Source organism: Stegodyphus dumicola, chromosome X2 (assembly GCF_044657685.1).
Source record: "Stegodyphus dumicola isolate Sdum_Otavi_A_Nest chromosome X2, ASM4465768v1".
Taxonomy (NCBI): domain Eukaryota; kingdom Metazoa; phylum Arthropoda; class Arachnida; order Araneae; family Eresidae; genus Stegodyphus; species Stegodyphus dumicola.
Genome location: NC_140781.1, coordinates 167345379 through 167366798, shown reverse-complemented (window position 1 = coordinate 167366798; position 21420 = coordinate 167345379). Strand labels below are relative to the sequence as shown.

At 34.4% G+C, this 21420-nt stretch overlaps 1 protein-coding gene across 3 annotated transcripts in view; it reads right to left on the bottom strand.

Annotated features, from left to right (window-relative positions):
* Window positions 1-21420, bottom strand: part of LOC118182114 (nuclear pore membrane glycoprotein 210-like) — a 139538-nt gene that overhangs the window by 12974 nt on the left and 105144 nt on the right. For all 3 annotated transcript variants that reach the window (XM_035351400.2, XM_035351401.2, XM_085808850.1), the window contains 2 exons: window positions 16722-16828; window positions 15073-15168 (listed from right to left, as the gene is read on the bottom strand). In XM_035351400.2, coding sequence (XP_035207291.1) covers window positions 15073-15168; window positions 16722-16828 — 203 coding nt within the window. The remainder of the gene's footprint in view (window positions 1-15072; window positions 15169-16721; window positions 16829-21420) is intronic.

Genomic DNA, 21420 nt, shown 5'->3' with positions numbered 1-21420 from the left:
CGGTCCGAGGTTCGAATCCCGCGAACGGTCTGCATGTGCGTTTTTGTGTCTCGTGGTTTTCCCCCCATGTGTAACGTGTATACGAGCCAGTTTTCCTTAGAAAGTCCTCCACGAAGGCATCCCTTAGGCAGATAGCCTTCGACGCTTTGTCATAATCACATAAACCAAACTAAGAGCGTCTTGCTCTAACTTTCGTACTGGTCTATGATAGTCTGTATAGCACATTGCCAACATAAACTATTCAACGTACAAAATTTTTTCATTGCTCATAAATTAATGAATAAAATAAAAAATTAAATAATTTCTTCTTTCTAAATCTAATCTTAATTGACTCAAACATAAGTTTCTACTCTTAATTTTTACAGATGGGTTATTCTGCCTTGTTTCTTTAATTAACCACAACTAGCCGCAGAAAAGTTAATAGATAAAAAAATAGTTAATAAGAAAAAGTCATAACTAATATTTTCTCTAGAAGAACAAGAGTTGATTCCAGTTCAGTCTAAATGCTAAAAATTAACTTCTAAATAAACGCATCTGGCATTTTTCACCTGTCTTTATCAGAAATATTTTTGTATATCACATGCTTTTCGCATAATAGATATGCAAGACGATCGTATATTATAATTTTACATACATTACTGCGAAACGGTCATTTTTTCTGACTAAGCCTGGAGATGGATTATTGTGTTTGATATTGCTGAGCTATCAAAGTCTTCCGTTATTTTTATCTTCTATTATTTTTCCCTAACCCCAGAAGAACGTGCATTCATATGAAATATTTTAGCCAAATCTTTCGCGAAAGCAAATTAAGTAAATATCATTTGAAGGCATCAGCGGTTATTCATTCAAGTTATTTTCAGCGTGACAGCTACTACTGACGGACACACAAAAAAGGAGCCAATGAAGGTCTTCGAATTTGTTGATATCTTTTTAACGACCTCGTTGAAGAAACATGACCAAACTTAAAATTCTGTTTGTGTCGCCTGGGGCATTATTCCTCTCGTGCCAGGAAGCTGCACAATTACTCTTGCGTTTCACGTCGTGTTCAATTACCCAGGAACGTTTCGCAATTAACAAAAGCTAAATCCACGAAGAAGGGAACTTCTAAAGAGCTTGCAGGTAATCGATGCATGAGCGGGCTATCCGCGAACATGTTATAGGTTAAAAAGGTCTCAAAAGTCACATACAAGAAATAAATGATTACCTTTGCTTATTAATTCAGCAGTATGTTCATACATCAGCATGTCAAGAAATGTAATAGAAAAAAAATGTAATGGAAACGATAAGTTTTTTTTATGTCGATCTACATTTAAAGGTACTAAACTAGAGGATCTCTGAAAAAGGTCGTATATCATTTAAGGGAAACTTAATAGAAATAAAAGAAACTCACAAAAGCAATTTTTACGTGGATTAGTATTTAATTCTTTCTTTTCACTTGGGTTATTCTACTAATCTTTCACTCTCAGACGAATTCTTCGAAGACACAGAATACAAACATAAAGATGAAGAAATAGATGTAATAGATAGCAGATAAGTAATAAGTAAAAATGTACTACTAAATAGTTATTTATTTTTACACATCTGAAAGCAGTAACAATTATGATATTTCTGGGACTTGCAGGAAAATAAGAAACTAGTTATTGTAGTATAATAAGTGCTACTCGCTACATACAAATTCACCGAAAGAATGATTCCGAATTATGCAAGGTTAATGTTTTACTAACCACTAGGCGCTATGCATAAATTTGATGAAGGCATGATTTCCTGTCTCTGAAGGGATTTATTCCGACCGACTCAACAGAACTGGCACGCTCACCAGTAGAGTGGTGTTTGCAACACCAGGGTGCCTAGGCCAGAGGCCTTACCCCTTGTAGAACAATTGGTATCTTTGAACATGTATCTACATTAACCTTTCAAAAAAAAGCATATAAGCTTAAGGGCATCAAAATAATTTTTTAAAAAAAATTTTTAGGCATTATTTGGGAAAAAAATTTTGGGTGTTAATGCGAAGATGAAGGCACAGAAAAGCCGTCGAGCCGTGATTTGGAGTGAAACATGGTAAGTGACAAGTTAACAGTAGTCTGGATCCACATTATTTACATGAGAAGGTTTACATAACACATTAATTAATAAATATGAAACAGTAAGACATGATACGAACACATTAAAAATAAGGCACAAAAGAAACAAAAAACAAGAAGGTAACTGCAGGCATAAGGTAATAGCAGGTTACATGATATATACATTGAGTTGGGCCAGTGGCCTGTCCATATTTGCAAGGTCGTTATAATTACAATCACATATCTTAATACATGGATTGTTCATTTGCTGCTGCCGAGCATGGAATCTTGTGGCCAGCCTATAGTAAAAGGATCTTAGTTGCTCCATACCCAGCTCTTCGTGGATACGGTTGTTGCGAATGTACCATTCGGCACTGGTAATCTGTCTGAGTACAATATTTTGGCATGCCTGCAGCTTGCCTCTGTTTGTCGTGCGTGTATGAGCCCAGATGGGACTGGCGTAACAAAGCAATGGTCTGAGAATGGACTTGTAAATAAGTAACTTGTTGTCTATAGATAACACACTGTTCCGAGCAATTAAGGGGTTGAGTTGTGCTTTACGAACCCGGAACCTCTGGATAATAGAAGTAATGTGTAGGGACCATGTAAGAGTGTTGTTGAGGGTCACCCCAAGATAGAGGACTTGCTTGGCCCAAGGTACAGAACTGGCACCAGAAACGGAAGTGCGATTCAGGTACACTAAGTTTAAACTCTTAAAAACTAGCCAATCACGAGTCAACTAAGTCAGTTGGCAAGGTTGATGCAGAATATTACATACTACTATAATTGTTTGCAAGCACCGGTCTCCAGTTATTAGACAAATCAAAGACTTGCTTTGTTGAAAACTGAAACGTCAAAATCTGGAATTCTCTCTCTCTCTCTCTCTCTCTTTTTTTTTTTTTTTTTTTTTTTTTTTTTAAACTAAAAAATGCATTTTGTCCATCGAGAAGTTTAAATGGCAATTTACCAAGATAATGCGAGTGATGATAAAAATCCTTCTTGCGAAAAAGATAAGGCACATTCGAATATAGGATGTATTTGAATGTTTGTTGTTGTTACTAATTTCACCTGTCTGACAAAGGTCAGCATAAGCCCAGGTATTCATCATGCCAAGAAGTGAAATGCGCCTGTCGTTGGCAAGAGCCTTGAGCACCATTTAGGTGATAGCGCGACTTTAAATCAGTTCCACCTCCAAACACCCCACGGGGAACGGTTCCGAAGGTCTCCTACCATCAACCTCTCCAAAGGGCTTTTGGTTCACCGCACATTTTGAGCGCCCCATACCGCAGAGACACCATACGTTTACAAACATCTATGCCTTCTCCGAGGTTCAAACCCGGGCCCTTCAATACGGCAAGTCAGCGCCGCTAACCACTATCCTAGTTGGGCTGCTTATGTTCAAATGTAAAAAACTTTTCTTCAATAAAGCTGAAAAATGCTTATATTCTGATACTTTGATTTATTCACTGATGAGCTGAATGATACTGAAGGAAGATGGAGATTTCTGAGCCTATTATTGAAAGATAGCTTCATCTTCATGCTTTTATCACAGATTATAAAATTGTAACACCTCGTCAACTGGCAGGCAGACTCCCTCATTGTGACTAAGCTGCTACGAAGCAATAAACATAACCTTTATTTCAGTTCTCTGTTAGTTTAAGTTTAAATTAGATTACTTAGAAAGATCTAAAGGACACTGGAATAACAGAATGCAAATATCTGTGACATCAGAATAGCAGAAGTTTCCAAATCTAAGTTAACGAAAGGCCTGTATACATTTTTCAATTTTCGTTTCATCAAATTTTATGGCTATTGGATGGAGCTGTGATAGTATCGATTTTTGTGATTTACTCTACATGAAATTATTTTTGTCTGCGCCCTCCATCGTCAGAGGCTTTAAAGGTTACCTAAGCAGGCCAGTGTACGAATCACAAATGAAGGCATGCCAGTTTGAAGTCTTAAGTTTTGAGCTTTATCAAATCGTATGTAACAAAAGAACTGGGCAGAAGATCGTGTAGACATTGCTAAACAAGTCAGGAAGTCCACGAGTCAAATGGTTAAAAGTGAAAAGCGTCGAATACGAATGTAATTGAAATTGAAAAAAAGAGTTCTGATTATAACAAGCAGAGGCTGAAACAGCGGATGTTCGTAAAGTGGAAATAGTTGTGCAACTATTAACCTTATAAGGTATTTCTCCCACCTTCTTCCAGCATGTCTTTGCGGTGTAGTGATCAGCAAGCTCGACGCGTATTCAAGAGGTCCGTGGTTCGAGACCCGACCAGGATATTGCTCATTTTTCATCTCTCCATGCATTTGGAAGCACCAAACTAACCAAATGTCTCTACAGTGGCGCCCGAATTAAAAAAAAAATGTGGTGGATAATGACTCTCCAACACCAGGATGTGGCGACTGGGTGCCCTGACCCCCATTCTCCCATTAAAAGGGGGAGTATATAAGGTATTTCTGCCGCCTTCTTAGCATGCCTTCGTAGCGTAGTGGTCAGCACGCTCGACGCATATTCAAGACGTCCGTGGCTTGAGTCCCGGCGAGGGCACTGCTGATTTTTCATCTCTCCTGCTTCCAAACTAACTTAATGTCTCTACAATCTCACCACAACTTTTCTTCTCTGTCCACACAATTTCCATACTTCTGAAAAATGCTATATAAGTTTGGGAGGGAGAGAGAAAAAACTATTAGTTGGTTAAATGAATATGGCAAAGCACACAAGGGCTTGCAGATATACTCGCGGGGGACTTCCAATGAGAAAGTCGCTCAAACGCATGCTTACACATGGAAAAACCGCGAATAACCCATGCATTTGGCTTGTTCCAAGAAACGAGCTAGGAACAAACTACCAGTGTTCAGCCGTGTTAATCCTTCGACCACTGGTGGGCTAAAATGTGGGCGTAAATTACAGAACAACATAAAATCTTAAACGGCTCAAAATGAAGAAATATACTTCAATGTAAAATAGAAAATTAGCCCCTCTCCCCCCCCAAAAAAAAAGAAAAGAAAAAATCTCTGATGGAATTATATTTTATATAAACACGCCAATGTAAAACGAAAATTAGTCCCCTAAAAAAAAGAAAACCTCACATAGTACTAGTTAATTCTACGTAAAAGTCTATCACGAAGGCGACTGACTCACATAGATCACTCTTCTTCAGAGGAAAAAGAACCAAGATTGTTTTTTTACTCTCTCTCCTTTTTTGTTTTGCTTTTGAAGAACAGAAACCTGCGTCACTCGTTGTTGCATACATTGTATCCTGTATCGTACATTGTAAGTCGAAATTGCATATATTGTATGTAACGTATGCATCATTGCACAGCTACTAGAATATTCTAAACATATATAAGTTAAGTGATTTGGGATAAACACTGAAATTTTATATCCTAGTTCTTTAAGCATTTCCCTGATGATGAATACGAGTATTTTTGACTTTAACTCACTGCAGTATGCGTGAACTTAAGACTGAAGAAGCTTCCAGTTTGTAGAATCTTTGTTTGCATGCCTACCAAAGTTTTGTGAATAATGTATTTCAAAATAATATTTCAAATTCACAAGTCCTATAAGAAAGGGTTAGTTATTGCACCGGTTATATTCATGAAATATTTCAAGGAAACACATATTTTATGAAGCAAATGATTCATTTATACCAAGCGTTATCATCTTTAACAAATTTGACATAAAATTTGATATCAGTCGGAGAGGTATAACTGCAATGGCAAGGTATGGAAAGTTGTGAAATTTCAAGATTTTCCATTAATTTTCATAAATTTTTTCATCAATTTGATTTTCCATTAATTGTTTGTTCTTCGAAGCTTTATAATTGATCACGCTTATTCCGAAATTATTATTACAGGTGCAATTAGAATTGCAATGAGAATTTTATTCCTATAAAAGGTGCCATTAGAAAGCAAATCAGAATTTTATTCCTCCATTTTTTATAATCACGTTGACAAGATGCATTGTATTTATTTCTTCTTCAAATGATTATTTAAAACATCTTCAAGAATAATTAAGCTACACGGAACTACAGATGTTCATGATTCTGAGACAGATTTTGAATGAATTGGCTTAAGTTATCTTTTGAGTATTCGATTCATCATCTGTAACTCTCTCAAAATGAAAACAGGGCAACTGTTATAAGGAATGAGATTTCCTTTGAATGGTGTTTTAATTACTGCTACTCGACAGAAGACAGATGGTAACGTTGAAATGACTGCTGCTGTAACTACGATAGGCACAGAAGCCGATTTGATTGTTATTTTTACTGCGATTACCGCTTCGAAAACAGATGTAAATCAGGGTTCGATTTACAAAACCGGAGGCCTGGGGCAAAATAATTTCGGACACCAAACCCTCTTCTAATTTTTTTCAGTGTAGTAAGTGTTTTTTTTTTAATTGAAAATTTAAATTTCCTTGTGCACCACATAGTATTACACAAGGTTTACAGAGGTAAGTAAAAAAAAAAAAAAAAATACAACAACACAACACAAATAAAATAAACTTACAAATTCACAGATGACACGTAAGAGATAAATTTACAGAAGAAAGAGAAAGCCATTTTATGTTGGAAAAATACGTGAAGAGGGGGAGGAAATGTAATATTCACAGAATTTTTATCTAGAAACGAGTTCCTTTCGTCCTTCCTTGACCTTTGAACAATAGAACAGCAAATGTTCGACATTTTGCACTGCCCCGAAACTGCATGAACACAAGAAACCCCGAAACTGCATGTACTAGATAATAAATCTCTTCAGATATGAATTGAATTTACCATGTCCAGTTATAAATTGATTAACTTCAAAATTGCAGAAAAAATGTTTATTAATCAATCTGTGGGGAATGGAAGGAAAATATAATTTAGTCAAAGAGGCAGTAGTAGAATTCCTGTATAGTTCATCCCACTTGAGTATAGTATCATCCCTACTTTTGTTCTTGTAAAATGACTTGGGAAGTATTATTGGAGTAATTACTTGAAGATGTGTAGCTTGTTTTGCCAACCAATCAGCCCTTTCATTTCCTAGATTGTCAGTGCGCCCACGAACATGAGAAAAGATAACATGAACACCTTTATTATTAAGGTCTTTAAGAAGAGCATGAGTAGTGACAATTAATGTATTACATGAGAAGATGAGAGAGAATCAGTGCGAATAAGAAATTTAGCACTTAGCGAACAGTTGTTAGGTATCCACTTAATTGACTCACTAATGCACAGTAATTCGGCTTGGAAAACACGGTATTCATTGGGAATTCTAAAGACTTTGTATTCCAGTTCAGAACCATGATGGAAAACGACGTAAGCTAATCCAACTCGAATATTAATTTTACTACCATCTGTATAACACACAACAGAGAAATTATCATCAATAGAATGGTCATAAATGATAGTTTGAATTGGCAAACGATTGGCAGGATGAGGAAGATCTTCAGACAACACCTTGGTATAGAACATAAATTTGCTGATGGTATCTTTAACAAATTTATGTCCGATACCATGTCGTAAGTACTGGCCTATGACTGAAAATATACATAACATTTTACATCTTAAACAGTGTATAAAGATTTGGAAACCTCCTTGAAAATGAAACCTCCTTGAAAACTGTTAGAAAATCAGGTTTTGACTTGATTATTTCTAATATAACCAAGATAAATGTAAAATTCATAATGAAATGAACAAGAAAGTTGAGAATATTGAAATGAAATATAATAAGGTTTCCAACGACTTATCAAATTATTTACTTCGATTCAGAGAAATCGAAAGAATTATCATGTTGACATAAATTTGATAGATATTAAAACCGCTGTCAATAAAGAAATATCCAAAGTATAAAATGAGCGCATTTTACACTTTGGTTTCGAGCTAGTCAAAAGCCCGAACGTCTAAACAAGGAAATCTGAAAAAAGAAATGACTACGGAACATGTTAATCATAAACCACATGTTAGCCGTTAAAAACACAGTGAAGCTTTCCATTAAATAAAAAAATAGACAAAAAATTATGCACATTGCACCGCATAATTATTCGGTAGTAATACAAAGTACTGCAATTCCGTGGTGATAAATAGAATTATCAAGGTAATTCATTTTATTTATAACAACTTTACCTCTAATTACAGTACTTAAACTCCAAAAATCTCTCTTCGGCGTTAATCACTTCTGAATAGCTTACATGAGTTTGCAGTTTCCTCTTCGTGTTATCAAACTATTCACTTATGGGAGGGAAGAAACCTCCTCGAAATATCAGCTAGATTTATTATGAAATAAAAAATCGAAAATCTCTAATTGAGCCGAGCTGACTTTCTGTTCTTCCAGCAGATGGGAAAGAGGGCACGTCAGTTTAAATGAAAGTGCAGTGCAGCTATGTTTTAGGAAATAAATTATCCAAAGGGTTATTATATATTCCACATGAAAACATGAGAGGCGAAGAACAAGGTACAAGAGCACGGTAAGCCTCTTCCTCGGTTACAAAAAAACCACACCATCAATGACTAACTGTTAGAATGCAAAGGGTTTTAGTACTGGAATGCGAAAGGAAGAGCCAACTTGAAGATAAAGGCAATTTCGCGTAAGCAAATAATAAAAGATCCATATACTTCCTTACTGAAAAATAAATGGATGAATAAATAATGTGAAGTACTTCAGCATTTTAAGTGATGGCTGGAAATTAATTCTCCTTATAAGTCAATCTGAATAATATAACCCCTTTGTACATGAAAAGGTTTTTTTTTTAATTATGAAATGTTGTTTAAACTGAAACGGCATGAAATAATTGCATTAAGTTTTCAATACTGTTTTTATTATTCATATTTAGAACAAAGAATACAAGTTTGCCGAACACGGGTTTGAAATTTTAATGGGTTCACTTTAAAACAGTAAGTCCTAGAATGGCATAGGTGAATGTACATGGTTAGAAATGTCGATTGCTTAAGTGATAAATTTATTCGGAAGGTTTCAACTGTAAAGTACATAAAATGCAATTTTTTTTTTGTATCTCAATATTAATTATTCTGCAGAAAAAATATTATTTCACAGGATATAATACGTTAGAACTACGATGAAATTCCTTTTCTTACACTTAAACTCTGCTGGCCCATCAGCTGCTGAGCGGTAAAAGAAACTGACCACTGGTAGTTCGGTCCGGGGTTCGACTCGCGGCGAACGGGCTAGCTGCGTGAGCGTTTGCGGGGTTTTCCCTTGTGTAACGTGGATACAACCCAGTTTTCCTTAAAATGTCCTCTACAGGGCATCCCTCCTTTCCCATGTATTGGATTATGGCGGAGCACGTAATAGACAAATGAAAGAAAACAAATTCTGATTTAGTTAACGTCAAAACGCCTTCAAAATTACTTGATCACCACTTTTTTTGGGGAGATAAGCATTACTTATGTCAAAGGCCGTCCTCACCGTATCTGAAACCCTGAGTGAAAAGTTTCTCTCCTCCCTTAACACCAAGAATAGCAAAATCTAGGAAGAAAGTTTTAGAAAAGATACTTTTTGGCATTCTGAAGAAATCCTGATTATTAGGTGAAGCACCCTGGGCACCTCACCCGCCTCCCTTAAAGCCGTTTCAATACATGCAGACACTGTTTCAAGCAAGTGAAAAAGCCGGAAGTAAATCTGTTGACAAAGTCCCAAGGAGTTAAACCAGTTCCATTAATTTATTTCCTCTGAAATATTTCTCAAATTAGAACAGAAACATAGCATTATAAAATTCAAATTGGGCAAAAAAGGAATCTTAGTTTAGCGCAGGTTTTAAATCACCCTCAGCCTCGATTCTACATTCTACAGAGGTTTATGCAAAATCTATGCTAAACTAATAAGGTCCCGTTTTTCCCTAGTTTTTTAAACCTTCTCACTGTAAAACGCAAAATAACCAATCTTGAACTGGTGCTGCCATCTAGTTTCTAATGATGCAACAAATACTTGCGAGGGAATCGGCGGTGATGTCAAGTGTACGTATCAGGAGCTGATAAGCGCATTTAAACTTAATATTTTCTTATTTTCTCTGAATGAAATCACGCACTGACATAGAAGTTATTTCGAAAGCTTTTTACGAATGCCTAATTCATCATCAATTCGCAGAAAACAGCAAAGTGCGATTTTACATTGGAACCGTACTAAATTAATACACACTTAATGAAATTTCATTTTATTGTACAAATTTGTATAATTTCAAACTAGATTTTATATGGTTTCACAGCTTCTCTTAACCATGCCTTAACTGGGTAACATTTAAATATCTGTAACTACAACAAATAATTTAAAAATAATACCGTAAATTAATGATTTTAAGAGAAAGAAATACACTGAAACGTGGGTTCACAAATTTCATTCGAAATGCTCGCAAGCCGAAACTATTTTCTCCGTAGGAAATAATGAAACACTGATTAATCCGCTTCTGGACCCCAAATGACTGCTAATTTAAAATTCAATTACTTTATTCACAAGTTTATAACACAAAACCAACTGAAAATAATAAATCTAAGAAGGAATCATAAATAATGAATAAACAAAGTAGACGAAAATTTAATTTTACTAGTCCTATACGAAGAAGGGTGGACGGCGTAACTGAACAGAGGCTAAATATGGGTAAGCAAGGTGGGGAACATGCGTCTGCGGGCACAGCATTCAGCCGCCGCCAAATCGATGTTACGAAATTTTAGAATGACGTTATCAAATTTTAGAAACGTTTTCCATTCAAGGCTAACGGGGGCGGGGGGGGCCAAATCTTGAGTAAACAGTGATAAAAGTGAGGAAAAGGGTTTCTATAATTGTTTGGATGAGGATCCATGAGATGATTTTTGGTCCTTCCATGAAAACATCACGTAAAGGCTTTTGTTTTTAAATGGTTACTTGACTGGTCTTAAGTCTCACTGGTCCTGTGTTTCACTCAAAATTTATCAAATGTGATTTGTTTTTGACCACGTTTTAAAAGCTTCCTAAAGTACTAAAGTGAGACATAGCATTCACTCTAGCTTGCTACTGCTTTATAAGGATGGTCACATTACGTGAAATGTTATCCTATTTTGCCCAAATTTTGCAGATCAAAGAACTAGGTTTATCTTTTCATTCTTCTTCGTCCTTTGTTTTATTTAAGAACAGAAGCAATTTTTTTTTACAAACTTTGCCTATTTTTTAATTTTTTACACATTTGTTTTAATTAAAAAAAATGGTAAAATCGCTCCTTTTCCTTCAAACGTTTCCTTTAACTCGTTTTCCTTAACTTCATAATGCTATCTGAAATTTTCGTATTGCAAGCTTCATTATTATTAATTTATTGGCAAATTTCATGTTAATTTTTCAGCATTTAAGAAACAAGTTTTCAACTCAAAGTTTTAAAAAACCAGAACGAAAAAAATATTTTATTAAATAAGAGACAACTGATCCGGATATCCAAAAAATCCAGTAACTAAATGTTCTTATTTCTGTAGCACAAATATATATTTATCGTAATGCAAGTGAAGGAATTTTATTATTTCGCTCAATGCATTGTATTTTTAAAAGATTATACAGTTAAAAAATTATTTTTGTAAAATAAATACAAAATATGCTTTATTTTTTCAAAATTAAAGAATGAAACCATTTTACATTTGCCTATATAGACAATCCATTTCTATTTAAACTGCAAATAAAATGGTAACATGACGCAGATCTTTAAATAAACCTTTATTCACATAAACCTTTTAAATAAAATATTCAGTGGATTTTTCTCTACTTTCAACTAAATTAAGCGGAGAATTTAATTCGTTTCAGCAAAACAAAAAGATTTTCTAACCTGTTTCTGTTCACCTAAAATTAAACTAAGCCTTTTTTTTTTTTTTTTTTTTTCCGCAAATCTCGCCAAACAGACTTGGCGACAGCATACAGTATATACATAAAAAATGTTAACAAATGTTAGTTCTAAGATTTGCAAAAAGGCATTAATTTAAGAATTTACTATGTTTTCATGGTTCAACATCCTGATTCGCTGGTTCGTATCACGTAACCCCAAGTGATCTTATCGCACGTAAACTACGCTACAAAAATCTAATTCTCTCAGTAATTAGCCCACCAGCGGCCGAGCGGTAAAGTCGCTGAACACTGGTAGTTCGGTCCGAGGTTCGAATCCCGCGAACGGGCTGGCTGCATGGGTGTTTTCGTGGTTTTTCCCATGTGTAACGTGTATACGAGCCAGTTTCCCTTAGAAAGTCCTCCACGAAAGGCATCCCTCCTCTTAGGCAGATAGCCCTAGTGTGCTTTGCTGTAATTAAATACGCCACACCACACCACCTCTCAGTAATTATCTACATTAATTTCAAGTTTTCGACCACGTTAAACTTTAAATTAAATTTTATGGACTACAAGTTTAAATGCAAGAATTAATTCAATTAGTACGAATAGCTTACTCAGAAATTATGTAAAACCGCACTGCTTTACTTCGCTAGGACATTCTCATTGTATCTGATGAATTTAATCCTTGATTTCGCCTTTTCTATATTTTCGCCTTCGAGTGAGTGATGTGATTGCATCTTAATTAATTACCGCGAATGGTCTTAAGTCATAAAATTTAACTAGTAAAAATTCTCTGTAATTGTACTCCAGTATTGAAAGAAACAATCAATCTGATAAATGGCTGCGACTTGTTTCGAAAATGAAGGGTAAAAGGTTACCACGAAGATATTCCGTTTGGCATCAGTTGTACCATTATTGGCGACTTTATCGTTTGCGCCGGCAAAACGGAAAAGTACTTTTTTTTTTTTTTTTTTTTTCACGCAAAGTAGTAATCTGTACGTTAATAATGAAAATTTACAACTCGTAAATTTATTACTTGACTCAAATCGAGGAAAAATTAAAACCCCTAAATAAGGTAATGACAAGCTTTAATTTAATTCGCCGTAGGAAGGTTAACAGATGATTTGGGTAGTTGCAACTGGAGACAGATTTAGGTAACTGGAATCAGGTCCGGCTTCAAGCACTGGCGATGTTGGCAATTGCCTAGGGCGCCGATTTTCGAAGGGCCCAGTAAAGCAATTTTCATGAGCGACAACTAAAAAAAAGTGTATTTGGCTTTCAGTTGATATGGGGCGTCAAATGTTATTAAGCGCCTAAGGCGCCGAAAATGCCGTAGCAAGGCTTGTCTAGAGTTCTACTGTAATTCGATAGAAATACAGCAGTTACGAATTATTCATCCAAGATTTAATTTCAAAATGCTAAAATATTAATTGATACAAAGAGAGCATAGAATTACAGAACAAAAACTTAACAGAAACAAAAGGTTATCGGGAAACAATGCTTGGATTCTGAAAACGTAAAACTCAAAATCTATAAACTCGTCGAAATGATTCAAATATTAAAAGGTGAAGAAATACGGGAAATTTTTGTAATAATATAAATAAATTTCGGTGTGCCCTTTATTTGTCGAGTGAAGCTATATTCAGTCTTTTAGTGGCTGCTGCGATCCTCTTATATAAAATGCTGCATATCCAAAATGTGTTCATCATACATAGCATTCTTAGCTTGTAACCAGAAAAAGAAGCCCAGGGAAATAAAATCAGTACTCTGGATTTTGGTTTGGTTTAGCTTATTATGACAAAGCACGCTAGGACTAATTGCATAATGGGAGGGATGTCTTCGTGAAGGACGTTTTAAGGGAAACTAGTTCTTATACACCTTACACACACGAAAACCACGAAAATGCCATGCAGCCAGCCCGTTTGCCTGCATTCGAACCCAGGTCGGAACTACTAGTGTTCATCGTCTTTCCCGCTTGGCCGCTGGTGGATCCTCGGTACTCTGTAAGACCAGGAAACTAAGAAAGCCTTTCTGATTTTCTTTCAGACATGATTAAATGGTTATGGCGTTTTAGATTTAGGGTTAGAGTTTGATTATTGTTTCGCTTAGAAAGTCCTCCACGAAGACCCTTCCCTTTCGGCAGAAATCCCTCGCATGCTTAGCCGGAATCCAAAGTAACCCAACCCGAATACTATTTTGAACGCCGTGCGACAAGTAGGGTGAACAAACTTCTTACGTATGAAAAAGACTTCAGACATTTCTAGGCCCATTAGTGGTTGAGCGATAAAATCGTTGAACTCAGGTAGTTCCGACCTGGGTTAGAATCCCGGCGAACGGGCTGGCTGCATGGGCGTTTTCGTTGTTTTCTCCACGTCTAACGTGAATACGAGCTAGTTTCAATTAGAAAATACTCCACTAAGGCATCCGTCCGCTTGGGCAGATAGCTCTTGTCTGCTTGCCACAAATCAAATAAAACCAAAGCAAATAGACATTTTAATCATTCTGATGAATGCAGCAGTTTTGGAGCAATACCATTTTATAATACAGTATTCAATTTTAATAACTGTTTATTAAGCATTAAAAAAACGTAATGATTAAATTGCTCTCCTTTTTCTCTTCATAAAAATTTTATTGAATTCGCTATTACGTAAAAGAGATTTGCATTTATATTTCCTTTTATGTTTTGAAACCCTTAGTACAGAATATCACCTTAATTTTGATCTATTACATTAATAAATGTTAGAAAACGATAAAAACTGCAAGTAAAAATTTTAACTGTATATATACGTGTATATATATATATATATATCTTTCATATGGCTAGAATGTTGCAGATTCCATGAACTAAATGAGCAAATAAATAAACATATTTATGTCGTTAATTTTCAAAGCATTATTTAACACTATTTTAATTTACGAAGACCAGCAGAATAAGGATAGCAAGAAAATGGCCTTTTTAAGTTTATTGTCGCTGAAAAATAATGCATTGTTATAGCTATAAAAATCTTATTTTGCTTTAAATCTAACATCTACAGAAACTTATGAAGTACAAGGTATGAAACATAATGTTTAGCAAATAAAAAACAGCTAATTAATCACCTGTTATACTAATTAATATTCTTCTGATTTACAAAAATTGCATTTTTTTATTTCACATGATGATAATACTTATTGCTTTCAAATAAAAATTGCAAGCAATAAATATTACTTTTGAAAGTATAAATTACATAATTACCTTTCCTTCTTCATCAAGAGAATATAAGCCAGCATTAATATCTCGTAGACTTACTAACTTCAAATCAAGTGAGCTAGAAATTTCAGGAAATTCCTTCTAAATAAAAAAAAAAGTACAGTTCATGAGCAAACCAATAATCATCTCAGCTGAAATTATAGCTATCGCTATCATATCAATAACAATGATTCAGTAATAAATATTTCACAGTAAATGATGGAAATATGTATCAAGATTAATCAAAAGTAATGTTTTCTCAATTAAGAATTGTTCTTGTAGCTAACAAGGAGCAGTTAATGAAAAATTCATTTAATATGATAGTAGCTCTAACTAGTTCCTAGACTTCTGCTATTTAAGAATACATAATTTAATTATTATGCTTAAGTTGCGAGAGCGCACTCGGTCGATTGACATTCAATTAGATACAATGAGAAATCGGCAAAGCTTCAATAATTCAGAAATAGTTTGCTCGTACGCAAATGATGAGCTTTTGAGTTCGATATTATGACAATTTTGTAAACAATAAATGAGCATAGTTTCTTCCACATCAATTTGCGGAGATGAGAGGAAATTTAGAAAAGAAGTAAGAATCTACTTTGCAAAATGTATAATACATTTTCAATACCTGAGTATAATTCTTAGTATTTATATTGTATTAATATTGTTGTTATTTTGAATGAAAAAGTTTGAAATATTATGGACATCTCAACTAATGTTTGCTATGAAACATAATAATAAAATGCACAAACTTAAAAAAAAAATATCGTTTTACTATGAAATTCAGGAAAAAAATGTTATGACGCCAGAAAGATCATTATGAAGATTTTAAAAAAATAACTAATTTAGATTTATTTTTGTCTGTAACTTTAAAAGCTTACTTTAAAGGAAGCATCAAATTTATCTAACCAATAGTTGGGAAAATACATCTCCAAACAATCCTATCAGTTCGCTTGGTAATACCAAGGAGAGGGGGGGGGGAATTCACTCCAGCAGCAAGCACCAAGAAAACAATTACTTACGCAGGTACGCTGATGAAACATTAACAAAAGAATACATGAAATTAAACTAGAAGTTTGTGTGGACTCTGGAGAAGAAAGCCCAAAGCAGGATTAAGTGGGGAAGAATACGAAAGAAGGTAAAAGTGTTTCCTTTTTTCTCTTTCTCCTTTTTCTTTTCTTATCCACATTGCATAATACCCTAAAAATGCGAAGCTGGTATTGCTTAGATTAATTTCTTCATTGAGATGTTAGACTCATTTAGAAGTTATGAACTTTAATATGATAATTCCTTACACATAAGCATATTATGTGGTACCATACGACTTTGCAAGTTACTGTAGATTGCAGTTCCAGTGACTAACCTCAATGGCTTAGGAAAGTAGTATATTGCTTAAACATTTACATATAATATACAAATTTTAATTTCGTATTTAATAATTGATAAAAGCAATCTTATTTTAAATTAAATGAAAATTCAGTCAGTTTGTATCAGTATCTAAACAATTATGATTCAGCCTTGAAGCAATTACAAATATCACAACTCTGAGTAATAAATTTTAGTGTGTATATTTTTAGAAATGTTGCATGTTACATCATGAACAACTTCAATGATAAACTTTTACTCCAACATTTTAAATGATTAATATTACTTACAAAATCTGAAATCTCTTCTTTAATTAATACGTCCTTCCGATACTTAACGATTTTGGCGCTCACTACCAAGTCCCCAGTTCCACCAGACATCTTGAACTCCTTAAATTCTGAAAGTGAACGAACAAGAAGTTAGAATCTAAAAAAGCGAATATTACCTGAAAACATAATCCAGATTTTCATGCATGTTTTGCATCTTTAAGTTGAACCAGAAACTGTGGTTTTTAATTATTGATTTATCATTCATCTTTCGAATCAGTAGCCTGAAACACTAAATACCTCTTAATGAAACCTCTTTAAGCTCGAAATAAAAATCATTACAAGTTTATTTTAATGTAAACCAACCAAATATTTATAAATGTAATATGTATATAGTTTTCTTCCGATACCTAAAAGAGCATTCTAAAGCGACAACTGCTATATAAAAGAAAGAAATCTAGATTTTAAAGAACTGAATATAAAAAAGTAGAGTACTTTGCAATAGATTTATGCACATTTTATAATAATAATGGGTCAAATAGATTTGTGCTCGCACAAATTTAAATAGAAACTGCGGGACTAAATATTTCTTCGGTGTAAAACTAGGCAATAAAAATCTTAAACTGAAGTAGATTTTAAATAAAACTGTATCGATTTCGAAGGTGAATTGATATCTTCTTCAAGAGCAAAAATATTTGAGAATTCGTTTTTCTCCTGATGAAGAAAGACTTACGAGAGCCAAAAAAATTGGCGCAAGGCTCATATGAGGAGGCTGGACTTTATTCTGTGCAGGGGGTCCGAGAGACAGCCAGGAAAAGGGGTCCTTTCCCTCTGGTGATCATGCCCAAGAGAGAAAGGCTTACGTGGACGCCTTTCGGGCATACAGGTGTAGTCCCACCGCATTAACTCCGCAGAGAACTGGCAGCTCCAAACCAGAGTTAGAAAATCTCTCCAAGAATGCATCCCTTTCTTTAGGCAGATTACCTAGTGTGGTTTTGCTTTCCTATAATCAGGTAAATCTAACCAACCCAGATTTTGACGCAGAACGCCCTGGGGGACGGATCTAAAGGTCCTTTACCCCTATTTCGCAATCACAAACCACTCGAGAACAGCCATGCCGCACAGAAGACACTATACACTTAAAATCATCCATGCCTTCTCCGGGATTCGATCCCGGAGAAGATTCCAACGATAAGGTAGCCGGCATGGCTAAAATACATTTACAGATTAAACGCAGTTAATAAGTATTTTAATGCCTCAATATAGCTAACTATGTATAATCCGCAGTTATGCACTAATTCGATTGTAGTTATGCACTAATCGATTTTCGCATCAGAAATTCAAAAAGAAACGAATTACGCGCTGCCACGTTGTGTTTCTTTCTGCTCATACCGCACAATGAGGACAGTGCATAATGCAGAATTACCTCATTTGTTGACAAAACACGGCTAAAGAGGGCTTCCCTCTTTCTCGCCTTTTTCCGACAATTCAAGTAAGGGAAGAATAGCATGCCGTAGCATCAGAGCTATAAGAAGAGAATATTCCTTACTTACCACTGAAAATTTAGCGCAGTGTGTTATCAGTAATACGATACAAGCGTAATAAGAAATAACACCACATTTTTCTAAGATACTTGGCTTTTCTGTTTCTAACATTGTTCAATATTGAATTGAAGGTTGGCTTATTTTTATTTCTAAGCATCTTTCAAAGTTCCATATGGCACTGAGTTGTTCTGTTTATAAGGTCTTTCTTAGAAATTTGAAGCATAGCTAAAAACAGCGCTATGTACTTTTAAAGGATATACTTCAACAGATATTCTCGGCGCCATCAGACGGACAGTGTTTACCGGTGAACATTAATTTAACAACTTTACTGTGTTATTAGTTTCTATGCTACGAATTCTGTATATTTGTAATTAATTTTAGTGGCATTATATGCAGAATTACAGTATCTCTTGTATAATGTAACACGAACCGCCTTGAAAATGCAAAGCTGTACCGCAAAAAAATAAGATCATAGGGCCAAGTCTGTATAAAATTGAGGTAAATGGCGAGATATCGCCAACTTGGCGAGAGTTTTAGTGAATAATTTCTGTCCCCAAATTTGGCGAAAAATCACCAAAACTCGCCAAACTCGGCGATTATTTGGCGACATTTTGGTTCAGTCCCTGTATAACTGCAACTGAATAATTGTAGCTCATCCCTATATGAAACTATTATATCCTATATGAAACTATTATATCCGGCTCTTATATATAATTTCAGTAATTTCGGAAAATGGAAGGTGCTAGAGGTTTCTCGGCGACCCAGGGAAAACTATATAAGACAGGAGAGAGCATCAAATCTCAGTTTTTAGTTCAGAGTTTAGTTCGAAGCATTAAGAGATCTATCTCCAAGAGATCTTCGTTCTTTGAACGAGCTTTGCAAATTTAACGTTCTTAGTAGTTTGAAGTGGTACTTACTGATTGTGTTCTACACTTGTGAGAAGAGCTGTACATGTATGTACTTTTGTGGAAATTTCCAGAACTGTAATGTGTTTGTTTTGAGAAAATAAATTTTATCAAGCTATCATCGATTCTGTGTACATTCAATCCATTTCGAACTCGCACGCACACCACACTATTTTAAGACACGAAACATTTCGCTGTTATTAGAATATGCTTAGTGTTTTTCAAACTTGAAGATCTAGAAGACAACAGATGCAAAGAATTATAAATTCTTAATAATAAGGGTAATGGAATTTTAAATCGAGTAATAAATTATAAAGATTTCTTCGGAAAAAAAAAAGCTGCCGCTTAAGATTTTAATCAGTTTAATCAGTCTGATCAGCCAAAAAATAAGTAAAATTACATAAAACTGCTAAATTTACATAAGTGGATAAAAAGTAAGTAGAGTTGTCCGCGAATATTTCTTATTGTTTAAAATGATATATTAGATAGCAACTTAAAAGTTTCTATGAATACCACAGAATCGAAACCGTAATTTCTCAGTCTGTTTCAAAACGTATAGTCCTACAGCAAGCAACAGTAAATGGACTTCTTTCTAAAAAGTACAATGTGCGTTGAAAAATGTGAAGCCAGTTAAGTGTATTGTGAAATTATAATGTGTACAAGCAGAAATGCAAATGAAGAGAAAATTTCTACTTCAAAACTAATTTTCACGAACTTTTATTCGATCAAATTTAGAAAAAAAATTAACTCTAAATTTGTATTTGATAAATCTTAAAGAAAATGAAATCTACATTCTAATGATCCTAACTAATTAAAAATTTTGTAAAGATCTCTACTGCATTCTTCAAAATTGATGAATTTTACACTTTTATCATGAGCCCTTTATTTTCTAAGCTGTGCAATATTTAACAAAGTTAATACACAAATAATGCAGTCAACTATAAAACACATCTACTGCTATAACTCCCACAAATTAACATATTTTTTTTTTAAGTCTGCTGTTAAGCAGCATGCTGTCGTGATAATTCAAGATACGCCGCTGGTACCAATTTCGTTTCTAATTTATTTACAATTGTAAATAACGTTTGAACAATTATGCTTAAAATAAATCAAGAAAACGAAAGATGATGATAAACACTCCGCGTTTTAAAAATTTTAAGAAAAGAAACATGAACTTTAAAAACATAACCAACATCCGTTTTATAGTACTAACATCCGCTTCAAAGAAAATTCAGACGCCATCTAGTTCTATAAATGGAATACGTTGGTAATCCGCTATAATTACGTTTATAGTTGCGTACTCTTTCTCAGTGCTGTATAATGAATCGGGGAAAACCCTAAACGCGGTGAATGAAGAGGACTGAGACATTTATTGCTTCCGAGGGCGGCAAAAGAGTGGAAACACTTCGCTTTCCCAAATAAGCCTTTCTTGGACCCCATCCGGTGACGTTGCTATTTTATTTATACTATACATCCTGTGACTCATCTCCTTTCCGGCAGTGGAAGAAAGCGCTGCTAGAGAACGCTTTCTTAGTTGTTGAATAAATACATAATTATATACCATAATAATTCGCATCTGGACCATAAAATTCAATCAATAGACTTGTATTTTACAGTTATCAGAGCAAATAATAATAAATGAGTAAATTCATAAATCTTGGGATATTAGTTGCTTAAACCCTTACAACATGCAGTGCCGTAGAGAGAATCTGTGAGCCCTGGTAATGATTGTAAAACGGGCTCTTTGATAGTATACAAGATAATAAGAAAATCAATGTTAAGAGTAATTACGTTCTTAGAATAATGCGTATTTGCTTTAAATAAAAAAAAGGGCTATTTTTACGAATAACAGGGGAAAAAAACTGGCGGTCAAAGTGAACGGCCAAATTATAATGAAATTTGCGTTTTTGAGAAATATGGGGTGATCAGCGAATAAGCCCTGATTTCAAAATTAAATTAATGTCGAAAATAACAAAATTAATTTTGAATTAATTTTGAAATCAGAGCTTATTCGCTGATCACTCTGTAGTAATTTTGCGTAAATAGTCTTGAATCTTGTTAATTATTTCATTTAAAAATTTTTTTTTACCGTTAATTATTTTAAATTGAGAATTTTATCAACAAAAAAGAAATGGCACTCAAGTCAATTTTCTTGAGATTTTTAATAAAAAAAAAAAAGGAGGGTTCCGAAAAATTAGCTTTCAGACAGCCGGGGCATGTAATTCGAACCGGCTGTCCTTCCTTCTAACAACGATATGTCAAAAGATGCGAAAA